The sequence below is a fragment of the Clarias gariepinus genome, chromosome 21, assembly GCF_024256425.1.
Source record: "Clarias gariepinus isolate MV-2021 ecotype Netherlands chromosome 21, CGAR_prim_01v2, whole genome shotgun sequence".
NCBI lineage: Eukaryota > Metazoa > Chordata > Actinopteri > Siluriformes > Clariidae > Clarias > Clarias gariepinus.
In genome coordinates this window covers 20,685,102-20,705,317 of record NC_071120.1, presented here as the reverse complement: position 1 = coordinate 20,705,317, position 20,216 = coordinate 20,685,102, and the positions used below count along the sequence as shown (strand labels likewise).

Genomic DNA, 20,216 nt, shown 5'->3' with positions numbered 1-20,216 from the left:
ATAATATAATAAGTAATATAGTTGGAAGCAACAATGAGCAGGCCGTAGCACCCTGTGCCATCACCACCCGGGCAGAGCTATGATGTCACTCAGTGTGATGTCACTTAATATGATGTTCCACAGAAGGTTCTTTGCCACTTTTTGGTGTATATATTAGGCACCAGCACAGCTGACCAGTTTGAGATATCAAAAATTTTGCATCCTTAGTGTCTTTAGATCACATAGGCCTGGTTCGATGTTGATTGCTTAATTTCCTTAGAAGACTGTATAGAATTCCTTCGGGTGTGTTTTGGCAGACAAAATAACTGACTTCCTGTTGAGTTGAGCCCATGACATGCAATGTAAAATTTGTTTAGCTCAATAAGCTGTCATTTGTGCAAGTGTGTTTGAGCTATGCAAAAAAAAATTTGTGTGAGGGTCCTGAGCCACGCCCGGGGCCCAGACTTTCTGCCATCCTAATGGCAGCAGATTTCAATGTCTGACAAATTTTATAAGTTTTTGAGCATGTTGATACCCCCAATAAGCCCAAAATGGTAAAAAATAAATAATTCCTAGGAAAACCATAGGGCTCTTCACACACTATGATGACATAGTGCTGATGTCATTGTTTGGGCCCTAATAAGATACATATGTATACAATAAGTCTGGTCTTTTGCCAGTTTCCCAAAGGCCCGGTGGTCTGATCTTTACTAGGTCCAAATGTTTGCGGCAGCCAGATCAAAGCAACATAGGATGGTGCGGACAGTCCATGTCCTGATGCAGCTTGACATTGGATAGAGGCTGATTATGTGGTCCACTCCGCCCGTGTTTTTTTTTTTGTTATCCTAAACTCTATTCCATGGATAAAAGATGCCAAAGGACCTTTCTTGTTGTCCAGACATTTTGTTATAGCAATCTCTGAGTGTTTCCTAACTATCATTCTGATGCGCATCTCTCCTGTTCATTGTCATTGGACACTTTAGACTTACAGATCTAAAAGAGATGAAGACTCCTTTAAGCGATCCAGCACTTTGATAGAGGTGAAATACTGGTGTAGGTATATAGGTGGGCTCCTCCTGGTATTGACCCTGCCATGCAAACAACAGCATTTCTTCCAATCCCCACCAGCTTGTCTTGAAATGTGTTTTGATTTCTGTAGACTTCAAAATTAAGCACCAAACCACTGGAACTGGCGAACACAAAGGCCCTGCGACTAGTGGGATTTGGTTTCCCAGGCTTACATTGGCACACAGGACACTGACCTGTAAAAGGAATCATTTGCTTATATTTGCCAGCTTTGAGGGACCTTGATCAATTGAGGGAGACTTGTTGACTGTTGGTTTCTGTTTAAAAGAGACCTCACCGTCCAGACAGCATCCTCTTTTTTCTGGTCATCCAGGATAGCAAGGTCATTTGATGGACTGGCGAAGTTAAAGAAAATCTGTCCCAGGTTATCGCATTGGCAGTAATGGTCTTTCTGTAATGGCATTGTCTTTCCTGCCCAAAACATATAAAGCTTAGTGTATTCGAGGGCAAGGGTTGAAAATGGGATAAGGCAAGTCCCACTGTCCCCTACAAAGGACATGGAGTAAAAAGTGTATTTTGAAAGGCTTAAAATTAACATGCCCTTATAAAATCGTAATATAATGTAGTTAAAATCTTCACAAATAAAAAAAAAACAATATTATAAAAAAACTACATGCTGTATTTAAAAATTTGATCACTTAAACCTCATGCTGCCATAGAATGTGCTTGCTGCAATCGCCGCTAGTTTAGAAAGACAGCACATGTGATCTGTTGGCCACACCCCCACTTGTGTGACATCAATATGTACTCTTTACAGTACAGTAAACACATTTACTGTGTGTATGTGTAAAGACATACACATTGCATGCATTGTGTTTAAAAAAAAGACCAGAGTATCATGTCCCCCACAGGGGACAAAAAGGCAGTGAGTGAGTGGAAGTCCATAATCTCAGGAAAAGTTGTTTTTTGAGTTGAGTTTTTTTATTTTTTAGCAATTAATTACTTAAGTTAAAACAAACAAACTGTCATTGTTTCATTCTTTTTTACTGTACACTAAAAAAGATCAAAATAAATCACGTCTATCTATTTCAGAGTTCAACCAGCAGGTGTCGCTGATTTCCCCCACGTAGACTACGGTAGTGTCGTTTAAAATATAAACAGGTGCTATTCCATAGTTTGACCAGCAAGTGTCGCATTAATAAGATTTAATTTAAGCTAGTGCAATACTTTGCTGTATAATGTTCGGTAGTTTGGCCTACGTCGACTAAATTACATGAAAACGAATGCAGGTGGTATTGCACGGTTTGTCCAGCAGATGTCGGTGTTGCCCTTGTTTTTGGACGGAGACGGGCGGCAGTGCGTGGACGCGTTCAGCACTGACAGGGAGTAGTGGAGCTGGGATGAGACTAGGAGCTTGTGTTTGTTGGGATGGTGAGGATTAAATATGGCCACTAGCTGATTTCACTCCAAAACAGTAGGCAGAACACGAAGCGCCGTGCTCGCTGTGCGTCAGGTATGGATGGCAGACGGGAAACCAGGCTGTCGTTAATACACTGAGAGGAGATTGTGTCGGTTAAACGCCCGGTTTTTCTCCGTCTTCAGCCTCTCGGCGTTTGCGGTAAGTTAGTCCTGAAACGTTAACGCTGAGCTTCGTGCTAACCAGCTAGCTTTCACCCCGGCACCTCGAGCAGTGTGTGTGTGTGTGTGTGTGTGCGCGTGTTGAAATTCCTTGAACTCAGGGTGTGTGTGTGTTATAAACCGAGGCTGGTGCTGTTATTGTTGTTGAATTTTCAGTTAGCTTCTATGCTAGAAGTGCTAATGCTAACGCTAGCTTACCATCTTGTGCGCAGTGGGAACAGATATTATAGAGGGAACATTTAATAGTCGAGCCTTTTCCCCCCTCAGGTCAGACACTTAAAGGAAAAGCAACTGATACCTGTGTGGGTTTATTCGACTGGAGATGTGACCGGATTGTCTCTGAACACTGACTAGCTGTGAGCTCTTCTCTTAAATCCCTACTTGGTTTAAATGCCACTAATATGGAATCTCATACACTGTATGTGTCCGTCCCCCCAGTCACAGTAAGGGCCCTAGTCTGAGCTGCAGTACTGACTCCTGTTTGTTCATCCTCTGCTTGTTAAACAAGCTTTCTGTTTGTACATGAAGGAGACATGAGAGGGACAGACTGCTGTGGTGATGCTCGAACCTAGTAAATCTGACGCTATGTGCAAGTCATCGGTCGAATCCCAAACGGCTCGCCGCTTCCTCACTAAGTGCACTACATCCGACACGAAGCAGAGCGTCCTCCGCCCTGACTCGGGCACTCACTGACCAATAGGGAGCCGTTTGGACATCAGCCAACGAACCGAATCCTGTCAGAATCATAACACAGTAAGTGCAGGTCATGACCTGGAGAGAGAGAGGGAGAGAGACTAGGGAAGAGAGAGAGAGAGAGACTAGGGAAGAGAGAGAGAATAGGGAAGAGGGGGAGGGAGACTGGGGAAAAGACTGGGGAAGAGAGGGAGAGAGAGGAAGGGAGACTGGGGAAGAGAGTGAGAGAGGAAGGGAGACTGGGGAAGAGAGGGAGGGAGACTGGGAAAGAGGCTGGGGAAGACTGGGGAAGAGAGTGAGACAGAGAGGGAGGGAGACTGGGGAAGAGAGTGAGACAGAGAGGGAGGGAGACTGGGGAAGAGAGTGAGACAGAGAGGGAGGGAGACTGGGGAAGAGAGTGAGACAGAGAGGGAGGGAGACTGGGGAAGAGAGTGAGACAGAGAGGGAGGGAGACTGGGGAAGAGAGTGAGACAGAGAGGGAGGGAGACTGGGGAGAGAGAGAGTGAGACAGAGAGGGAGGGAGACTGGGGAGAGAGAGAGTGAGACAGAGAGGGAGGGAGACTGGGGAGAGAAAGAGAGGGAGGGAGACTGGGGAAGAGAGTGAGACAGAGAGAGAGGGAGACTGGGGAAGCTAGAGAGGGAGGGAGACTCGGGAAGAGAGTGAGACAGAGAGGGTGGGAGACTGGGGAAGAGACAGAGAGAGAGAGAGGGAGGGAGACTGGGGAACAGAGAGAGACATAGAATTGGGAATAGAGACAGAGACTGGGAAACAGAGATGAAGAGATTGAGGAGAAGGGGAGACTGGGGAAGAGGGAGAGACAGACAGAGAGGGAAACTGTGGAAGACAGGGAGATAGAAAGAGAAGGAGACTGGGAAAGAGAAAGACGGGTAAACTACACAGCGATGGTTAGAGAGGGAGACTGGAGAAGAAAGAGACTTTGGGGAGACAGGACAAAGACAGCAAGAGAGAGAGCTTGAGAGAAAAAAAGGATAGAGATTAAAAAAAATGGGAGCGAGGGAAGGAAAATGTTTAGTGAAGCAGAGAGACAGACATGCAGCAAGTGAGATGAGGGGCGAGAGAGACAATGACAAACAGATCACTAACAAGAGAATAAGACTGACAATGAGGGAGGTAGAGCTGGAGAGTTAGAGGGAAAGCTAGAGAGGGAAACAGACAGTGAAACAGGTGGAAAGGCAGAAGGAGATGGAAAGAGATACAGAGACCGTCAGCTTGAGAGGAAGACAGAGACTTTTTTTTATTTTTATTATGGTTCTGTATTGCTCTCTCTCTCACACACACACCCAAAATCATTGTTTAGCATGAAGTTTAAATGTCTTCATTTAAAGCTGGTTATTTGAAAGATAATATTCTTTGAAGGGTCACCTAAGTCCTATGTGAATGGGAATAAATTCTGGGTTGAGTTGTACAGGTGCATCACTGTGACTGTTGTTTGGGGGATGTCAGTGATATATTGTTGGACAAGTCACCCAGCAATAAACATAAAGGACAGCAATAAAATGCTCACAGGAGGGGAGACTTTCGAGCAAGTTGTATTTTCTATGAACCTGAATGTCTCATGTGGCCATATAACCCTGTCCACACCTGGTGTTAACATTCTTATCGAGTGATCAGATCACAAGTGGACAGCCCAGACACATAGTCGTTCACACATTATTACACACACACACACATCTCCTGTGACCCCTTGTGTTCAGATTTTATACGTCATTTCCATGGGAGAAAAGATAAAAATACTGTGATAATCCTATTTTTTTCTGTCTGTTTTAAAGACATCGCTTGTGTGGTTTGTAAATCAAACAAAGAAAGCAGATACAAAGCAGCTGTCTTGGCCACAAGACCCTGGAGAATCCGGTTCTGTTTTTAGGTATGATTGGCTTTCATATGTGATTTGATCCGTGCCCGAACACGCCGTATCGTTCTCAAGACCAAACGAACTTGGTTACGGTTCCCAAGTGCAGAACGATTGTGTTTTCACTGATCAAAATAAAACAGACTTTAGGGTCAAGCGTTCTCTGGAACGATCTCTGGCCCTAATGTGAAAACGCCATTAATCTTTGAGATGCATTTGACCCCTGTGTTCACACCTTTACTTACTGTGGATCATGTAAGACGCTTGTTATTGCCCAGTGTGAACTGGAACGCCTCCTATTTCGTTCACATCTTAGCGCCCAATTGGTTGAGGAGTCAATAGAGTAGAGAAGAGATTCTTATTTTGCATACTTGCCTCCTCCATCTTTATTTTGGAAGGAAAAAAAAACCCTCCTGACAGTGTTTGACTGACGGTACTTAGTTAGTAAAAGTTTTTTTTTTTTTCTAAAGACCTCTGTCACAAAACTGATCTCTGTTGTTCTAATATACTTCCTGTTGTATGCTCATGAACGTTTTACGAGTGCTTCGTTTGCACAGTCGTTGCATGAGCACAGAGCGGCGGGGCTGTTTACTGATAGGTTTGTGCGGTTGTGATAAATGGTCTTTGTGCAATTAAATAAGATTTTAAATAATTAAAAAATATATTGTAAATTAATACATGTAGGACAGTGTTGATACTGTGGCAGGCCACCGCAAATAAATCAGTGTATGTCAAACACTGCATTGTGACCTTAGAGCTGTTCAAATTAAACCCTACATAAGGGAAAAAATACATTTGGTTATTATTGATTATTATTGTTGATTTTAATATGTTTAACTATGGTTTAAGAAAAATGTGTGAAATCTGCAACCCTACTACACACACTACCTGGGGAAGAATTTTCAGGTGAAAAGCAAAAGAACATCCTTAGGAAAAGCGAGATCCCATAAAATGCACTATAATGGCAGCTCCGGTTATAAAGTAATTCCTGTATGCTAACTTTTAGTCTTGCAGTATATAAATAACAGTTTATTTTCCTTAGAGTGTCAGTTCCTTAAATGCTGATCAAGTAATACTGTAATTGGTTTTTTTTTTTTTTTCACTGTAATTTCTTAGCATTTAATGTTGAATATTAAAGGATCTGGTCATGGGATGCAAACGTCCAAAATAACAGAAAATATTATCGTACTGTGAACGCTTCACATAGTTGAAAGTTTGTCTTGTAAAACTGCTCAGGAAAGGCGAGTTGTGTTTCCTAAGTTATGTCATAAGCTAGACATTTTTGCCTTGGCAACAAACAAAAAAAAAGCACAAATTAGTCAACTACTATCTATATATTTAGACTCCTTTGAAAGACTTATTATCTAAAAAGGGACTGATGTTTATGGATTTATGGATAGTTTGCTTCATGTAGTATATAATAAATAAGATGTTGAATATGATCCCAAATTGTCTATGTTTAGACTATTATTTGCTCATATCACATAATCTACAGGATTCAATGGAGTGTTGCATATATAGCAACAATTACAGCAGTAATATTCTTTATTTTATTAAAAATAAAAGATGACTCACATGAATAAAAAAAAGAAAACATAATTTTTGGTATAATAAAGGTTTGATTGTTTTGTGTGATGCTCTTATTAACATGAAAGTTTAAGGATGAGTTGTTTACTGCTGTTATAATGTAAATAATAACTTGATCCAAATAGTTTTAAACACAATTCACATTAAACATCCATTAAATAATAACTATAAACGCATAGTGTCATTCTTTTCTTTTCTTTTACAATAACATGACCCCATGAGGTTTATTCCCTGCACATTAAAAACATTCGGAGTTGACTAATGAAGCTATACCTGTGCCTCAAATGTCATGCTCATGTCCTTATTTAAAGAGTTCTTGACCTTTAAAAGAAATCTCAACATCGCTTTTAAACCTCTAAAGGTGTCTTTGTGTCGTATTTAAATTCTGGTTATTTCCTTCAAATCACCTCCCCCAGCTTCCATTCAGCACCAGGCCGCAGTGGTAGGCGTCGTTTCGGGGTCACGATTGTGCTAAGTGCACTAAACACAAAAGCAGACGAGAGAAATGCTTCCTTCTGTGTGTCCTTGCCTTCGGAAATCGCTAGTAATCTGGTGTGTTATCAGATCTCAGTGCATTGCTATAATATAATCTACGTTATAATCTATCAGGGTTAAGGATCTGTCTGGAGTGAATTTAAATTATTTTCATTTTGCAAACCTGGCTCTGAGAGCTGAGCACTTTATAATGGTGTATAAATAACATCACCTGCTGCAAACCTGCTTTATTGATTTCTTAAAGTGATATCATTCTTGTAAAATCCAAGCATCCATGTTTTGTTAATGAATGCTTGGCGCAGATTTTTTTTTTTTCTTTTTTTGTGTGTGTAGGAATTTCACTTCTCTTTTCCTGTTTTCTGTAACAGTGCTTTACTATGAAAAATGTCTTTGGTTGATGTGGTCATCCTGCTGATTCAGACGTTTATGCAAGTCGATTTATTTTAGGCGAGAACGGCACAGCTGTGTAGGTGTGAGCATTTCAATCGAATTGTTAAAGATCACCCTCCTAACATGAAACAACACACCAAACACACCGCTGCAGCTCGAACACAACAAAATCATCACTTACATTTTTTTGGCCTGAGTCTGCCCAGGTTTGGAGGAGCTAGAACAGGTCTGACTCCACCCCATTGACTGTGTGTCTGAATGATTGGGCCTTTCACTCTCATTTGTAAGTAGTAATTGATGACCGAGCATGCTGTTATAGGAAAATAATCCAAAAGTGCCTGGGGTGATGTATTCTGACATGAAGCAGAATTATTGTTCATGATTCACAGAAAAAAAAATGCACCCTGTCAACTTGAAATTCCTGCTCATAAATTCAGGTTGGTTCATAAAGCGACATTAGTTTGGGCGGTGTAACGATAAACCAGTTGCGTTTAATGAACACAGAGAGAATCGTACCAAATATAGATAGAATGGTTTCTACTGAATGTGAATTAATTTGGCTCTGAAAGAAATGATGTGAAAAAGTCACGCCATTGTAATCTGGGATGTCTGTATTCTTTTTCTTCTTTTTTCCTTTCTTTGTCTTGGGTTATACAGCACGGTCCAAAGATAAACGTTCTTTCTTTGTCTTAAATCATGTGCTGCGTCCACCGTCCAGGTCCCTGTGAATGAGCCGTTACTATAGAAACAATGACCTATAACAATGAGCAAATTAATATAAATTTCAGCAAATCGTGATGTCATCGAACATTAGCACATAGAACACACCTTCCGATTCGAGGATCGGCCATGGTCAGATTATTTAATGCTTTTGAAAGTAGAGTAAGCCACTATAGTAAGATGCAATAGGGCGAGTTAAAAAAAAAATCTGCATGCTGTAGGTTTCTTCACTCCCCTGCTATGGCACCCAGATGGTATCTCCTTGTGTGAAAGAAGCGCCCCTCCTATTATCCACCCGCGTGGTACAGCTGGTGACAGGGGAGCATCAGCTGTGCCAGTCCCTGCAGGCTGGCACCGGAGTCGCCTGGCGGTGCCAATAAAACTCGCCGCTCGCCCATAACGCCTCATAAACGCTGAGCTGTCTCCCCGATACAGAAAAACAAGGATCGTTATCTCTCCTCCCGGTTTCCTTTTTCGGATTACCTTTCCATCGATGATACCAAGGGATGCTGGCAGAGCAGCGGGAGAGCAGTAGGTATGGAAAAAAAAACACATTCTCCATGGTGACAAGCTGGTTTGTTTACACACCTTTTTAGTGCAGTTTCATCTGCTGCCATGGTGGGCTCAGAATAGCTGCATGGAGATGTCTTCTGACCAAGGATTTCTTTCATCCATGGACGGATAAAATCCGGTTTCCTGCATTATTTATGATTTTGACATATGACAGGATGAGTGTCTACATCGTCAGGATGTTGTTGTTGTGTACAGAAATCATGATGCTCGATTATTATACAGAATGGATTGAAGTGATGATCCTTGTTTACTTGGTTTTAAAGAGAAGAATAGGAAACAGTTGTTCTTTGATAAGTGGGTTATTGTAAGAACCGGTTTCCTGTTTAAACCCCCAAGACATGGATATTCAGTTTTTTTATTGTTATTTTTATTTTCAAGCATGTTTTCAGTCTGGTTATCACTTTGGTAATTCGATTACTAGAATTATAAAGATGGCAGATACGGCATTAGTGACGACAGATTTTGCATGTGAGACTCGAATTTGAAATGTGGTGTTCTTGTTGGAAGTCTGTCTTTGTGATGCTGTTGGTTTGGTGTTGAATATTTCTACTACATTTTGTTTTGATGGGATTGTTTTTATTTAAAGGACTCCAGGGATTATTACAAATTGAGTAAATGTCTTTTCTGTTTATAGATGATGATGCTTATCCTTATTAAGCAACCAGTTTTGTTTCAATTTCCTTTTTTTTTCTTTTTCTTTCTTCATTTGGAAATGATGGAAATGTTGAGTCTCGGTTCCCTGATTTAGTGACACACCAAGTGAGGCATCTGTGATTACATCACATTAAGCTCATGAACTCTTTACCCTCCAAATACTCTTTCATTTATTTACTTATTATTATTATTTTTTATTGTTTGTATTTTACCAGTCTTTTCAGTTGTTTATGAGAATGCCAGTAAAGAGTGAAGCACTGAAAAACTGGTTTATTAGAGTTCACATTTAACAGTCATTTATTAAGTCTTGTTAAATTTGTACACACACCAGTCATAAGTTTCATTATCTCTTGCCTTTTTGATAGACCATGGCTAGACTTGTTAAATCCATCATCTGATGACTAATATTTTTAGCCACTTATTTTGTAATTTCTCCCAAACTGTAATGCTACAATATATTAGAAATTCTGGATAAAGATTCAACTATTTGTCACACGTAACTTACAGCACAGTGAAATTTATTATTATTTTTTTGGATAATAAAAAAAAATAATTTTCCTATTTGGAAAGCTGGGGTCAAGGCACTGTGTCAGCCAGAATGTACAGTACAGCGCCCCCTAGAGCAGATAGGGCCTTTTTTAAGAGCTCGACAGTGGCAACTTGGGGGTGCTGGGGCTTAAACCCTCAACCGTCCGGTCAGTAATCAACAGCCTTAACCGTTTAAGCCACTGCTTCTAATTAGGAAAAAAAAAATCCTAATTAGCTCTTGAGACTAAAATGAAGGTGTTCATTTGGTTTAGTTTTAATTATCAGTTTCAGTTTAATTTTCTTGCTTGATGCAGAAAGCTTGATGCTTTCTTTCAAGGAAGTTCAATGGTATGAAATAAAATATATGAATGCATGCCGGTTCAAGCCAACGTAAGTTCAGTATATAGTTAATATCAGTTATTTATCAGGGGTGCCACTGAAAGAGGAGCGGAAATTGTGGAACAAAATCGTCCTAAAAAAAAAGTCAAAACACAGTTCGCTCTCTTACCTGGCGGTCAAAACTTATTCTATTCACCTGACCTTCACACTCGTACGTTCTCTTTTCTGTTATAATATCTTTTTATCTTCTATGAAGGCTTCCCACTAGATTTTTTTGGTTTGTGGTCTTTCAGCTACAAGAGCATAAGTGAGGTCAGGCACTCATGTCTCATGAGGAGGTCTGGGATGAAGTACACCTTCCAGTTTGTTTCATAGGTAATTGGTGGGGTTAAGGTCAGGGCTCTGTGCATGACAATTTAGTTTTTCCACTCCAGTCGTGGCAAGACGTGTCTGCTTCTCTTTGTGCACAGGGACATCGTCGTACTGGAACAGGTCGAGAGAGGTAGTTGTAGTGAAGTGAAATTAAGTGAAGGCTAGAGCACACAACAATGCCAAATATCAATAGTTTGCTTCAGTAGTTTTCCTGAAAACTCAAGTAGGATTGAGATGTTTGCATATATAATTTTGGCCGTATATTATATATACACGCTAAATATACTTTATGTTGAGATATAATAAAATTATGTTGATCAGCATCAAGCAAAGAAAACAACTAAGGAGATTTTAATTTACTTGAACTGCGTTTAACATGTTATCAAAACCTGGGTGTTTAGTTGCTGAACCGTCAACTTTGTTGTGAAAGAAATGTGGTCGGAAATAAAAAAAAAAAGAAATCAAAAATAGAGATCACTTAAACGCTTGGTGAAGTCACATGATTTAAAAAAAAAGAAAAATCACCTGCAAAGAACCATAGCTATGTTTAATATTGAAAGTAAGAGCATTTTTATACACAGGATTAAGACTAGACAGCTGTGTGACTATTCAGAAGATAGGCTTCAGTTTGCTAGGGAACGTTTTACAAGCAGTGGAAAACAGTCATGTGATCGGATGAATTCAGATTGATCCTGTTTCCAGAGAGACGGGCGTGTCAGGGTATGAAAGAAAGCGCATGAAGCGATGTACCCATCATGCATAGTGGCCGCTGTATAAGTCTCTGGAGGTAGTGTTATAATCTGGGGTTGCTTCAGTTGCTCAGGTCCAGGCTCAGCTATGTTATGCGGCAATAAAATGAAGTCAGCTGACGACCTGAATGACCAGGTTATCGCATCTGTGAAGTTTTTCTTCCAGGCATATTCCAGGGTTCAAATTCTGAAGGAGTGATTGTGGGAACATGAGGAATCATTTTCACACATCACATTGTGTGTCGTAATCCAAGCTAAAATACCATTATTTTATACGGAGCTGCTTTAGTTTTTGTTAAATTGTAGAATGATGTTTTATCAATGTCTGGAGGTAAAAATACATGTGCCAAAATGTTTACTCAGTTTATCTCGGGACACAATGCTTCAAATGATAACCGGTTCATCAACATGGTTACCACAATAATCTCACTTCTTGTTTCAGTGCTGGCTTTGTTTTAATCATACTGTATTTTCTCTGTTCCTGTCAGTATGCATGCAAGAAGGCCCTTGTTAGGTCTTATCATGCAAGACTAATGGTCTGTTAAATAAGTTATTACATTATATGACGCTTTTGTGCTGCAATTTTCTGTATTTCATTCCGTTTCATCACTGAAGCCAATTCTCTGAGGATTGCTGATGTATGAATGACGGACAACTTAAAAAAAAAAAATTTTTATGCATGTTATTTTATTCAAAAGATTTCGTGATGACGGTATGCTCAGTAGATTTGTGCATGGTAGGATTTGGGGATGAGTTTAAGTACCATGTTACACCACTGTGTGATATATGCATCAACCAGAGTTGTTGAGTTGTTGATATCTCACAGGAATTTATTTTCTTCTTTTAGAATCTGTTTATAAAAACGTCAGATAGCCAGGCTTTGTGATCTGCTTGTCCCAGGGCCCGAAAACAAGCACTTTCAGCCAGTTGAAAACAAAGCACAAAGCCAGTTGTGAAAACAATTCTGAAATAGTGAAAGAGTTGGGAATATATTTCCTTGGGCTCCTTCGTCTCCTCGGTGCCTCTGGCAACGCTCTTTCAGGCTCCAGACGTTTTTTTTTTTCGGCCGAGTGTTTAGTCACTTTAGAAAACGTTCCACCCGACTCAGCAAACGCACATGGCCTACTTTTACCCACATTCACGTACCAGCTTTAGCATATGATGGAAACTCTTGTGTTGTTTCTATTGTAACACCCAAGACACAGCTTTGCTTTGTTTGTCTTTCCTGCTGTATTAATGATTTCATTGTTTAGGGTGTGTGTGTGTTTGTGTTTGTGAGTGAATCAGCTGCTGCTGACAAAGGCAAGAACGTTACTACTTATTAACATTTGCATTTTGTGTTAAAATAAAATTATTGAATGTATAATCGTCATTTTAAATAGAATACAATTTTAGCACTGTATAGCTCCATATTCGGCCCTTGAAAACATCAGAAATATTTCCGTCTAGATTACTAAAGTTATTTTGGATCTGTGAGGAAATGGCTTACATGCCTTTGGCTTCTTGAGTATTTGTTACATGCTTTTGCTCTTGCTTCAGTTTAATCCTCACTTCAGGTGGATTCTTTCTCGTTTGAATTCCAGGGTGGCAAAAAAAGTGACAATATCTGAGTATCTACATGTCCTAGGCAAATGAAATTAAATGGGCTTCATGTAGAAAACTGAAAATTTTATTTATCAAAGTTCCAACAGCATATTCAAACGGATAGAGATTTTATAACCGATTTCACAAAGCTTTGCAAACGTTCAACACGGTTGTAGTCGGTAGTTCAGCTCTTGAAGAAAACTGCTGTAGCATATCTTGTAATTCTCCAGAGTTCCTCTAGGATTTTAGAAAGAGGAGAGGATCAAAACCAGTCCTTTCACATAGTCCCATAAAAAAAAAAATTATGTGTCAAAATAAATATTTCAATGGTACACTGTCAATATCATCGGCACAGCCGATCTATCTCTGTCATTAAACGTAGTTATTTTTTACACATCTTGTTAAAATTTAAAATCGTTTGGGTGAGAATTGGGTATGTTGCTAGACTACAAAATTATGTCAATTCTTTTGGGACACCCTATAATTATTTATTATTTTTTTTATTTCTCCGTAATTTGTTCCAGGTCAGCTAATTTTAGGTACAAAAGTTTACTTTTTTTGTAGTTTGTGCACTACAGCCACACAACAATGAATAACTGGTCAGAATAGTAGTCGTTAATGTATCTTGTGAAAGCACAGATTCTCAAAAGACCATATGTATATCATGCTGTCTGGATGAGGAACCTCGCTGTGCCCCGCAGTCGAGTTCAGAGCAGTCATACAAAGCAGCAGGACTCGGCCATGAACTGTTTATCCTGACCACACATGCAAATTTCTTTTCTGCAGCTTCTCAAGAATGCACCAGGCTTGCATTTTACCCGAAAAAAGAGGCTCATTACTCATTCACGTCATGCCAAGGTGGCAACCAGTTCACACTTTTCCCAAGTTCCAAGAGTCTGCTGAGGCCGGAGTGAAGGGATTATTTTTTTTTCTTCCCTTTTTACAATAAAAGTGTGTTGGTTAACCTCAGACTTCTGCTCTAATGCTAATAAGAATATCAGTTGTTTTTGGGTTTTTTTTTTCGTAAAAGCTTTTTAACCGAACTTTTAACTTGACTTTTTGATTTCTTTTGGTTCAGTTATCTGTATACTCCGAGTCTTCCAGCATTTGTATAAAACTTTGTCTTATGAAATCGCCAGAGACGTTAGCACTAGGAAGCAGTAGGAATATAATTTCTGCTTCAGCGGTCCTCTCTGCATGAGAAAGCCTCATCATTTTAGTGAAACTGACCTCCTTTTCCTTTTATTACTGTTCACCGTCACTGGCCAGACCTGCTCAGGCATGCTGTGAGAATTTTAATTCAGGCATTGCTGTGTAAGAAAAAGGAATAAAACATGACAAGACATGCTCTTATTGGAAAATAATCAGTAGCTGGATGGCTTGATATCAAGTACACTTAGAGTTACTGTAGTAACTTAAAAAAAATAAAGCAGTAATTTGCCAACTTGTTGCATTTTTAAAGAAAAATCATAATAATGAATAACACATTGAGGCAGCATTTAATGTTATAAAAGATCCACCAGACAGTTATAAACGACCTACACACTGCTACAAACAGTCGTTCACTCACCAGACACTCATGCACAGCTTTTCCTGTTTCGAAGACTTTTCTATAATCGTTACAAAGTACTGAACCTGGAGATGTCTTCAACAAATATTAAATACTACTAACATATATTTTGTTAAATAACAATATTATTATTATTATTATTATTATTATTTAGAAGTTTATTAGCAGCATAAGATTGAGTCCACAATTTAATGTCGATGTATCGGATGAAGAGCATTAATAAAAAAATAAAAAAATTATAATTATGATTAATATAAATCTGACCTGCTGTTACAGAATTTCAAATCTACGAAACTATTTTATATTGCCATACAGTGCCATAAAATAAGGTTAAATTCAAATTTTTTTTAAATGATATTTGTATTTTAAAGTGGCATATCTTCTCTTCTCGTGGGCCGATTGCGATGAAACAAAGCCAAAATGTAACCTCAAGCTCAGCCACATACTACCAAATACAAACACAGACCCAGCAGCTTAGACTTTAAGAGTTTTTCAAAAATTTTCCTGCTCTAAAAAATGTAGGAGCCCAGAAAGAATAAAATGAAAATATTTGCAATGAAAATATTTATATATTAAGTGTCCTAAATAAAGGTCTTTGAGGAGATATTTACAAGAAACATGATGTAATTTATTTGGTCACAGGGCCACCTGTTCTGTAATGTTAATGTTTGATTATAAATTATAATAAACTGTCTTGTCACAGCTGCCTCCGAGTTTAACGAGCGTTTGCTTGTTTTTGCGATAATAGCATCTCTGCACAGTACGTATGCTACCAACTGTTTCTCAGTTGTATTTAGTACAACATAAAGATTAACATCTCAAAGCCAGAGTTTTTGATCCTGTAAAACCTAATTAAAGAAAAGACATTTTGGTTTTCTGCTAAAAAGAACCATGAAAATACCTGAACAGGCTTCACTGTGACTGAGCTTCCTAATAGTTTGTGATTTTTCAAAGAAGCATAAGGTGTATCCTCATGTTATGCTTATTACAGTATATGTCTTGTATAATCCTTTCAGTTTTTCTTATTTGTGAAACATCTGGGGTATATGCAGAAAACGCGTGCTGTTATGTTAAAACGGGTGTTCAAGTCAACCCAGGACTTTTTATTGTACAGAATAACAGAACACCAGTTATTAGAGTAAAAATGCCCTTTATTTTTTTTATATAATCCTGTGCTACACTTATGCACTTATCCCAGTGTTTCACTAGTGCTTGGATGCCATCAAGGTAGAAAGTTTTCTCAGTATGCTGTAGCCATGATGATCAGACTGCCTGCTTTACGTCACATCCTTTAATTACCCAGCCATGTGGAAGTGGCTCGAAGTGAGGTCAGGACTGTACGGGGGATGTGGAAATAACACCCAGCTGAGTTCCTGTAATGTGCAAGTGGTATTAGCGAATAACTGTGTGTTCAATTTCCACAGACAGATGCGTCTCTTCCTCAAGCTGGCAATAAGTCATCTATAAATTCTCAGGGATCAGGTGTCCACTCGCTGAATGTTCATGGATGTACGATTGATTTTTAAAAGTTTTGCCTTGAATGCCCCTGGTTTGGCGTAGCGTAGCATAGCATAGCATGGCATCACTTTATCATATTTTACAACCATTAAACCAAACATGGTTAAAAGAAACCTGCTGTTACAACCAGTGCAGTGAGCACAACTGCCATTATTTCCACTGCTATTATCTGTAGGCGGACCGTAACTTTGGGCTGAAGTGCGCTTTATATTTTTTATTAATTTCACGACTCACTGCAGTAAGCTAAGTAAGTTCCCTTGGAACAGAAAAAGACGAATCAGTATGTGTGCTGGCCTGCGCTCAAAATATCTAATATCTATTTTTATTTTCTAAGATATTGTTTATGATTTGTGTGAGCTGCTATCAATTTGCAGGGAATTCAAAACAGTGCTTGCATCATTATCATCAATTTAATTTTTTGGTGAAAAAATATATCTGCAGCTTGGGCTGATTTTTTTTAACACTTATAACATTTTTTATTTGTACTTCCTTTTTTTCTCTTACTAAAATTAAAAATATGAAGCGAAGATTAGAGCAGAAAAGTTTTTTTTTATTTATTTTTATTATTATTACCGAATCATATGGTAAAATGTTAATTTTGGTCTGTATGAAGTCATAAATAGCTGCAAACATGCTTCAGTATGCAAAACAAAATAAATAAATAAACCCTCCTATCAGTTTGATGGAATAAGAAAAGTTTTTGACGTCTGGAAATGAATAATTAAAGCATAATGAGCTCTTAGGGCTGTTATAAAGGCTTTACAGAGCATAAGTATCAGATACATCTCAATATCAACTGTTCAGAGGAGATTATTGCATATTTTGGATGCCTTCATAGAAAGAAATAACATTCAGGAAACACTGAGGCATTGGAAGGTGTGTCCAAACTTTTTTTATTTAGAACTGATGGAAGTGAAACCTGACTTTCTCAGGGTGTTTTTTTTTGTTTTTTGTCTTTTTTTGCTGCAAGGATTTTTTATAGTGATATAGTCGGGGGGAAAAAAACAGTTTGCTAAAAGGAAAAAAAGGCTTCTTTTAGAGACTTTATATATTCTGGCTATGTATAGGTTAGCTGTGGTCATCAGCTGTGTTTAAGTTACAGTTACATTTACATTTAGGCATTTGAAAGACCCTCTTATCCAGAGAGACTTACATAAAGTGCTTTAAAGTTTACATCGCTGGATACATTGGTTAATGAAAAGTTGACAAGCTGATTATTATTATTATCTTCATAATTAAATAACCCTTGTATTGAACTTTAGTGTTGCTGTTTTGTTGTTCAGTGTACATAAAAAAAAAAAATAGCTACCTCATCGACCAATATCCACTAGGGCTTTTGTTATGAAGGTATTTTTTCCTCTCTCTCTGTCTCTCTTTTTCCGTCCCCCTCTCTCTCTCACTCTCTCTTCTTGTGTTACTAATGTCGGCACGTCTGCTTTTTGCCACTGCTGCAGCAAAAACTTTCTAGCCTGTCAGGTTCTTTAACTGTCAGGAAAGCCTTTCTGTATCCCTCGTTAGAGCTCTCTGACCACAAATAAGCCACCTAATGTGACTGAAAAGTCTATAATGCTTTTTAGATTCAGTCACAGCAGCAATTTTTCAAAGTGCTCTTGCTTACCCAGGAGTCTTAAATTCATGAGACTAATCATATTTAGACTTTTCGATCCGCCTGGGAGAAAGCGCACCTTTTACTCCACCTTTTCGCATTTCACCACCGATACCAGTTTGACTGATTTTATATTTGGTGTATATTGTTTGAAACACACAATGTTTGGACTAAAACTGGTTGCCGTGTGACATTTGTTTAAATGAGAAGTATCTTGTTTGCTCTTGTGTGCTTGGTGTGCACCCTATAGCTACACACCTAATAGCTGCGTGGAGGTTTTCACATAACCATTGCACAGGATTCAGTTTTGTAACAGGACCATGTTTTCTTCTTGTTCACTTTAAAGATTTTTACTCAAAGCTTGAGACGTGTCACTTCCTCATGAGTTTCTCCCCATATAACAATTCAACCCAAAGCAATTACATTTTTATTTGTAGTACAATTTTTCTCTATAGTATTTATGGAATCGTTTTTCTTAGTGGTACTTACAACTATATTTAATCTAAACAAGATCCAAGTTTAGAGTTAATGGATTCTCTTGATTGAGACAAAAGTAAGAGCATCATTCGAAAAATGTTGGACCTGATACCAAAGTCGTGTTTTTAAAATACACAGTAGGTTTGCAGCTCTCTGTTCACCTTGTCCTTTTTTTGTTGTTTGTTTGCTGCTCCCTTTCTCATGGCGTACAGTATGTAAGTCATAGCTTTTGCAGGTTGGCTGGGTATGGTTTTAAACCTAAACACACTGCCTTTTTTTTTATTTCTTTTTTTTAGCTACCCTACAAGAGCAGTTAGACCAAAGAATTTTTTTTTTACATGAATTAAGTGTGTTTCGTTAGTTTGTTGGTTTGTTTTTTAGTTCCTGTTTAGTAGAGTTCTGCTATTTAATTAATTAAGCAGTTTAATTAACCAAATATTTTGGTCATTTTTTTTGCGATTCGAACTTAAAAAAAAAATAGGTACAAACTAACAAATGTTAAATAAATCAAAAATCTATTAATTCCTTAAAAATGTACAACAGCTTTCGCAGGAAAAAGAAATTGCTTGTATCTTTCACAAACACTTACATTTTATGAGAATGTCGCTTCTTCTTTTTAAGTTTCCCTGCGGCTGGTGCCATATCACCACCTACTGGGCTGGAGTGAATCAGAACATTGTTTAAGGAAAAAAGTTAATTACTTTGTACAAGAGACGGCATTTCATTGCTTATTAAATCCTTTTTAGGTTTAATACCTTAAATGTAAGAAGTAAGAAATATAGCTACTCAGAAGAAACCAGACAGTAAACTTTCTTTTTACAATTTTTTCTTTTTACAATTTTTAAACTTCTTATCTTTAGTCAGTTAAGTAATATATATATATATATATATATATACACAGTAGAAAACAGCTGTTAGGTTTTACTGAGCTTGCTGGAGAATGAGTTCCTCTGGTAACTTGGTCACACTCGCTCCTTTCTATTTTTATGCAAATCCCAGGAGCGTACATTAGGTTTTATGTTTCCATCTGAAAACTAGTCTATCTTGTACTATATTTCTTTTTTTTACAGCCATGCATATATTCTCCTTTAATGTTATTTATTTATTAACTTATATGTTATATATGGAAATACTGAATTATTTTGTACCTAATTATGCAGACATGATAAACATGTATAACAAAATTGGTACAGCATATAATAAGGTGCCTAAGACTTTTGCACAGTACAGTGTATATAAGTTTGAAGCCAGCTATGTTGTGTACAGATAGACAATGTAGTTTAGTATCAAATGTACAGCTGTAAACGCAACTACAAACGTGTGTGTAAGACTTTCACTTCCTGTGATCTATATATATATTTTTTAAAACTGCCCAAGATCATTTGGTCGTATGTTAAACACATGCTTTTCGTGCTTTGTGTTTTTTGTTTCAGGGCCAGCTTTGGCCTGAAGAAGCCGTTGAAGATGAATATGGTGAAGAGGATCATGGGGCGGCCGCGGCAGGACGAGTGCAGCCCTCAGGACAACGCGCTGGGCCTCATGCACCTACGCCGCCTCTTCTCCGAGCTGTGCCATCCGCCACGTCACATGACCCAGAAGGAACAGGAGGAGAAGCTCTACATGATGCTGCCCGTCTTTAACAGGGTGAGGGGGAAAAATATGTCCTGCTCCACTGTAACGATGCTGGCCATAAAATGGCAGCTTTGTAATTTCAGTTTACATGGTATATAATAAGATTTGACAACAATTGCTCGATATCACATGGATTTTTATGCACTTCTTGAATTTGCCAGTAAATAAATCTGAATTTAACTGGCAGGAGTTGCTATAAAATTAATAAATATTAC

General features: G+C 38.4%; 1 protein-coding gene across 5 annotated transcripts in view; it reads left to right on the top strand.

The window, feature by feature from the left end:
- The first annotated feature begins 2,421 nt into the window (after positions 1-2,421).
- Positions 2,422-20,216, top strand: part of wdfy3 (WD repeat and FYVE domain containing 3) — a 106,501-nt gene continuing 88,706 nt past the window's right edge. For 4 of the 5 annotated variants that reach the window (XM_053481515.1, XM_053481514.1, XM_053481513.1 and 1 more), the window contains exons 1-2: positions 2,422-2,623; positions 19,803-20,013. In XM_053481515.1, coding sequence (XP_053337490.1) covers positions 19,834-20,013 — 180 coding nt within the window. In that variant the 5' untranslated portion in view covers positions 2,422-2,623; positions 19,803-19,833. Of the gene's footprint in view, positions 2,624-3,101; positions 3,397-19,802; positions 20,014-20,216 lie in introns of those variants that run through there. The other variant, XM_053481512.1, reaches the window with a different exon arrangement.